Here is a 6,513-nt window from a genome sequence, read left to right on the forward strand (position 1 = left end):
ATAGGTGCCAAGGAAATTATTTTTTGCCACTTTAGAATAATTTCTTTTGATGCTTTATATTTTTTAATATGGGGATTTTTTTCTTTTGAAGAAAGCTGTATCTGTGTTATATAAATGCGTATTTGGCATATTTTCTTTATTTCTAAATTTTGCATAAATAGGGATTTAGAGAATCACTTATGTTTTGTTCAGTCATCTAAGTAATATAAATTCATTGAAAAAATATATTAATTAATGGATATTCTTGCCTGCTGTAGATATTGATGAGTGTTTTGCACATCCTGGTGTGTGTGGGCCTGGGACCTGCTATAACACCCTGGGAAATTACACCTGCATTTGCCCACCTGAGTACATGCAGGTCAATGGAGGCCACAACTGCATGGGTAGGTAAAGAACTCTGAGATTAATTAGAGCACAGTTGTCGACTTCACACCTAAAGCACTTATTTCTCAGAACTATTGTTCAGGAAGTTTGAAAGTTAAATCTTCGTGAATTGAGATATTTCAGAATCTTGTAAGCTGCTGGCTTAGTATCAAGTTTTTGACCTTTGGATATACATTTACGTTTTTAAAAGCTTGAGTCTAATGTAGAAAATTTCCTCAAATGTTATATATTTGTAAATTTGTCATCTCCATTCATATAGTGTGAACATTAATATACAAATAAAATAACATTTAAATTTTAATGCTTAATTTTTTAAATTAAATAAATGATTTTGAGAGAAAAACAAATATGTATTAACATTGTCTCCAAAGAAAATTATAAGTGAAATCCTTTAAGGATGAAGGAGAGATGTTAATCTAAAAATGATTTATGTTTAAAGACTTACTTTAAGATAACTTCAAATGACTTAGAGGGTTTTCAGAGTTGTGTTCATCAGGAAAGCTTGATGTCTACAGCAGTGTGGGCTTCATTATAAACTGCTCGTGGATACAAATGGCTAGCTTGTTTGTTTTTCTTTATGTAGACATGAGAAAAAGCTTTTGCTACCGAAGCTATAATGGAACAACTTGTGAGAATGAGTTGCCTTTCAATGTGACAAAAAGGATGTGCTGCTGTACATATAACGTGGGCAAAGCCTGGAACAAACCTTGTGAACCATGCCCAACTCCAGGCACAGGTAAGCACTTGGCTCATGCTTCTGCTGACTGCCGTGTCAGTGGTACATGCATACATGTAACAATATAGTCAAAGTCAATGCGTGCTAAAACTAGAGATGCTCAGTTCCGAAAATACTCAAGAGCATCATATGGCTCTATTTCCCAAGTGGCCCTCTTTGAGATTCACACACTAACTTCTGAGACATTATGTTGAATAGGCTTGTGAATCCTGAAAATAAGATCCATTGCTGAAGAGTTAGAGTTTATAGCATTAGTCCATTTAAACTCGGTGTCTTAAACTATGCTTGTCAATTATTGATTTATTCATCCAACAAATATTTCTTGAGCAAGTACTGTATGCCACTGTGCTAGACATGAAAGGTGTAATATTTGGAAAAAAACTAAATTCAAAAGTTCGTTTTTTTAGTTCAGTCATGGAAAATATGCAAAAGTGTTTTATGAGCAAATTTTACATTAAAGCAACCCATTGTCAAAATGTGCCTTTACATCTTCTTCCTCAGACATCAATGAAATTTTTAGGCAAAAAATAGAGCTTGTCTTTACTTGCTCATGTTTTTTACACAAGACAGATTCCTGTGAAAGAAATAGCGAAAGATAATAGAGATAAGACCAAAAATGCTTGTCTTAAAATTGCTGTCCATCAGGTTCTCTTTTATGACCTGTAGAATGGCAACTTTTAATAACTATAGATACTAAGAGTTGAACCAGTAGGCCAAATAAGAAACGGTGATTATATATTTGTTACCAAATATTACTTAGGGTATTTGTATTTAAATGTTTCATTTGATGTGTTGATGAAATGAAATTAAGGAGAGAAATGGTGAAAAGCAACACATAGACCTTTTTCAGTGACTCGAATTCACTGGTCAAATGGATTTTCTTAGCCTTATCTTGCCATTATTACGTTCCATACAATTAAATAGAAACATTCCTACAATTCTCAACTTTAAAACTCCATAGTTACAAATTGAAGATCATTGATTTGGGGAATTAAAATGGCACTTTCTTTGTGAGAAGAAGCGAAAGCTTAGATTTGAGAGACAGGTCTGTATTTAAATCAAAACTCTTAGGATACTTATTGTAGAACCTCCTGCAGAGTATTTATCCTTTCTGAAACTAATTTCTCATGTATAAAATAGGAACAATAAATAATTGCAGTGACTAATTCATATGGTTGCAGTGACAATTAGGGAGATTATACATATAAATTATAATTTGTACATTGCCAGACAATTAGAAACCATTAAATTGAGCATCTATTGTCTTTCTCCCTGTTCTCAATACTCAGTATATATTGGTGGATGAAATATACAGCATCCCTGACCCAATAGCACTTGGAATATAGTATGCAGTTCAAGTTTTACCTAATACTGTTTTCAGGAGTTTTACTCACTTGTATAGCATTGAGTGTCAGAAGCATTTTTCATCTTGCAGATTATAATTCTTTTAAATTTCCATTGATTTGGTGAATTATGTGTGAGAATACCTCTTATAGTCCCTATTTTATTTCATAATGCATTGTTTTTGATTATTTGAATTTCACATTCCAACCAGTAGACACAGACAAAAAAAAAAAAAGACAAAATTCGTATCTCATTCATTATTCATTGTTTACCTATTTCCCCTCTACAACATTATTTTGCATGTCTATACCTTTGTGCAATCTGTAATTCCTTTTCAATTTGTACTTCTTTTTTTTTAATCTTTATATATTGGATGTTTTTTAAAGCTCTGCGTATCAAAAGAAAAAGAGTATTTAAATATCTAAATAAACATTTTGAATCTTATAATGATTTACTTGCCTTCAGATATCAGAGCAGTAAAAAGTTAATGAGAGTAATAGAAATAACAATGATAATAATGGTAAAGAATGCCTAGATCCACTCCTAGTAGAAGCTAGCATTGCTATCAAATAAATATAATTGAAATCAAAATGTCTGGTTGTGAATAATGTAAAATATATTTGTTTGTGAAAGTAATACAAACTGTTATTTTGAAGGAATTTGAGAAATTTAAGAGTGCATTGCTTTGTTTATATTTTAAAGCTGACTTTAAAACCATATGTGGAAATATTCCTGGATTCACCTTTGACATTCACACAGGAAAAGCTGTTGGTGAGTTTTTCCAGATTATGTTTGTTTTAATACATACGTGTAGCATTCTGTAAAAATCTATGTTTTTAAAGTTCAAGAGTACCGCAAAACATAATAATCTGGATTCCAATCTAATATAGTTAGATAAGAGAGAAATAACAGGCTTACAGACTCTAACCAAGTATTAATAATGATACTCCATCAGCGTAGTCTGGTGATCGGGTTATGGTAGTTATGTGACTATCTGAATATTTGCCACATCCACCATGCTAAAGCTTCAGTTGTCCTTGTCATGCACTTTGTATTACATGACTCTAAATAATCTACCTTATTTTAACCTTTAGTTGCTATTTTTTAAAGTACATTTTAAATTTTGGTGTATTTTGCAGTTTCCCTTTTACTGGTCTAAATATCAATTTGCAGACTTCTTTTTCATATTAATTAATTCCTTCTAAATGTACATTGTGTTGCTCACTCTAGTTTCCTTCCTCAAAGATTCGGTAAGCAGTATTTTTTTTTTTTTTTTTTTTTTTTTTTTTGAGGTGAAGTTTTGCTCTTATTGCCCAGGCTGGAGTGCAATGGCGCAATCTCGGCTCACTGTAACCTCCGTCTACTAGGTTCAAGTGATTCTCCTGCCTCAGCCTCCCGAGTAGCTGGGATTACAGGCACCCACTACCACACCCGGCTAAGTTTTTGTATTTTTAGTAGAGACAGGGGTTTCACCATGTTGATCAGGCTGGTCTCAAACTCCTGACCTCGTGATCCACCCGCCTCAGCCTCCCAAAGTGCTGGGATTACAGGCGTGAGCCACCACACCTGGCCTAAGCAATATAATTTTAAGTCTCCATTATGAATACATGATAAAACAAAATACATGCAATGATGAAAACATAGCTTTTTAAACAAATGACTAGCAGCAGTTAGGGTAACCTGAAGAAGAGGTTTGATTGCCTAGGAAGTTCATTTGCTATATTGACTCTGAAATTACTTGGTATATTTTATCAACTACTTACATTATTTCCATCACTGTGTCTGTTTTCTGGTATATATGTTTTTATAAACCAAAAAAATTATCTATGCCAGTATATAATTGATTTTTGTGACACTGAGTATTTGTTCTCATCCCAGGGTACATGTACCATTATTCAAGGTTATATGGTAAGTACATTAAGCAGAACAACATATATTTGACCAAATCTGTTCCGTTTCAGACATTGATGAATGTAAAGAGATTCCAGGCATTTGTGCAAACGGTGTGTGCATTAACCAGATTGGCAGTTTCCGCTGTGAATGTCCTACAGGATTCAGTTACAATGACCTACTGTTGGTTTGCGAAGGTAATCTGAATAATGTATGTCCTTTATCCAGTATAATTTGGTATACATAAATAGCATTTAGATGGTTTCTGATTTTTACTATTTCTTCTACAATTTTTCAAGAATTGATCATCAAAGTGTGACGTGAATGTAACGCTAATACAATAATAAAAAGGACTCCTTAAAATGGAACTGTTGCTCTTTCAGATATAGACGAGTGCAGCAATGGTGATAATCTCTGTCAGCGGAATGCAGACTGCATCAATAGTCCTGGTAGTTACCGCTGTGAATGTGCTGCGGGTTTCAAACTTTCACCCAATGGGGCCTGTGTAGGTAAGAAAGAGGCTGACTCATTCTTTGGCACTGAGCACAAGATTCCTTAGATTTCCTATCAAAAAATACTTCAAGAATAATTTCAGAAAGATTTTCTCACTTAATCTGTTCATTTATAGTGAACCTATTTCACCATATCTTTTATTTTGTTAAGAAAATAGGTCTCTTCAATGGATTTCCCCAGGATTGGACCTGAAACAAAATAATATCCTTGAGATACCAAAAAAAACCCATAAATAATTGCATGATTTAAAAAGAGGGTTGGATAAGTTAAAGCCTTGCCCATTTCGATTCAGCTATTGTTATGGTTCATTTTCAGCCTGTCTGTAATAATTAATAGCAGGTTAGAGAAACACAACTGTGAAAAATGAAGAAATCTTAATAAAAATGAGATACATGTAATATGTTTTGTTTGTTTGTTTGTTTTAGATCGCAATGAATGTTTAGAAATTCCTAACGTTTGCAGTCATGGCTTGTGTGTTGATCTGCAAGGAAGTTACCAGTGCATCTGCCACAATGGCTTTAAGGCTTCTCAGGACCAGACCATGTGCATGGGTAAGAAGGACGTGTGGCTCCAGGGAGTGAAGTGGGGCTGGGACTCCAGAACAGATCACAGTTCCATCAAGTGCCATGAGTAACTACTATGTGTCTGTCAGAAACAATCTTGCAGAAAATTAACTAGGTCAAACTGTTTAAGTCTTGATTCAGTATAAAATTTGCAAACAGGGACATACTGCAATCTGTTCTTCAGTTCAGTGATTCACAGCTTTTTCTCCAGAAGATGTTCACATGGCTTGACATGCACTCTGAGTCACTTGGGCTTGTGTGGAACTTACCATGGCACCCGCTGCCCTTTACCTTCATGTTTCTCCTCAAGACACCATTTTGGAATGCAAGACAGTAGTAAGAGTGACAGCATTAAACTTAATAAATTTATACACATATGCACATACTTTCTAAAAACAAATTGTTGAATACCTGGGATTTATGTACATATTTTCTGTTTTATCTCTTAAAAATCACTTTAGGAGCAAATATAGCCAAACTCTTCAAAAATTCCGAGTAGCTAATGTAATGGGTAGTCAAGTGATAATAGTGCTTAGTGAGTTCTTGCTGAGCTGATGATTAATAATTTTTCAAAGACAGATGGGCTGGATGCCATGAAGCTGGGACTGAGTATAACTCCTTAAGTCTGATGTCAGCCATTGGCTCTGCCTCTGCTGTAGAGTTTTCTTTCTGTGCTTTGCGCTTGAAGGGGGAAAATCAAATTTAAAACTTGGCTACTTATAATTAGCATGTTCTCAGTGTAGAAAAGGCTAGGGCTGTTCAGCTACTCTTTTGATATTCAAGATATTATCTATGTGAATATTAAAATCAGATTTCAGTACCACAGGACTGGTTTCCTTCATGACACACTCATACAACAGAGAATACCTGGAGTGTGTCTCCAGGTTCATCCATTGTCTCCTAAGAGTCCTCCCTTTGGACTTCTCCCATAATGGCAGGGAAAATTCTCCAGCTGATGCTTATACAAAGTAATATACAGGATCTGGTCTTATTTGCATGAACTCCCTAAGAATGCTTGCTTATACATGCTTCTTCTTGCCATACTCCCGGAGAGAGTATGGTTTACAAAAAAAAAAAAAAAAA

The 6,513-nt window shown here is 34.4% G+C and overlaps 1 protein-coding gene across 1 annotated transcript in view; it reads left to right on the plus strand.

Moving 5' to 3' along the window:
• FBN2 (fibrillin 2) overlaps nucleotides 1-6,513 on the plus strand; it is a 135,883-nt gene that overhangs the window by 86,846 nt on the left and 42,524 nt on the right. The window contains exons 30-35 of the mRNA XM_017877579.1: nucleotides 258-383; nucleotides 968-1,120; nucleotides 3,167-3,235; nucleotides 4,426-4,551; nucleotides 4,738-4,863; nucleotides 5,293-5,418. Of these exons, the coding sequence (XP_017733068.1) occupies nucleotides 258-383; nucleotides 968-1,120; nucleotides 3,167-3,235; nucleotides 4,426-4,551; nucleotides 4,738-4,863; nucleotides 5,293-5,418 (726 nt within the window). The remainder of the gene's footprint in view (nucleotides 1-257; nucleotides 384-967; nucleotides 1,121-3,166; nucleotides 3,236-4,425; nucleotides 4,552-4,737; nucleotides 4,864-5,292; nucleotides 5,419-6,513) is intronic.

This window comes from Rhinopithecus bieti, unplaced genomic scaffold (assembly GCF_001698545.2).
Source record: "Rhinopithecus bieti isolate Rb0 unplaced genomic scaffold, ASM169854v2 scaffold_10351, whole genome shotgun sequence".
Lineage (NCBI taxonomy): Eukaryota > Metazoa > Chordata > Mammalia > Primates > Cercopithecidae > Rhinopithecus > Rhinopithecus bieti.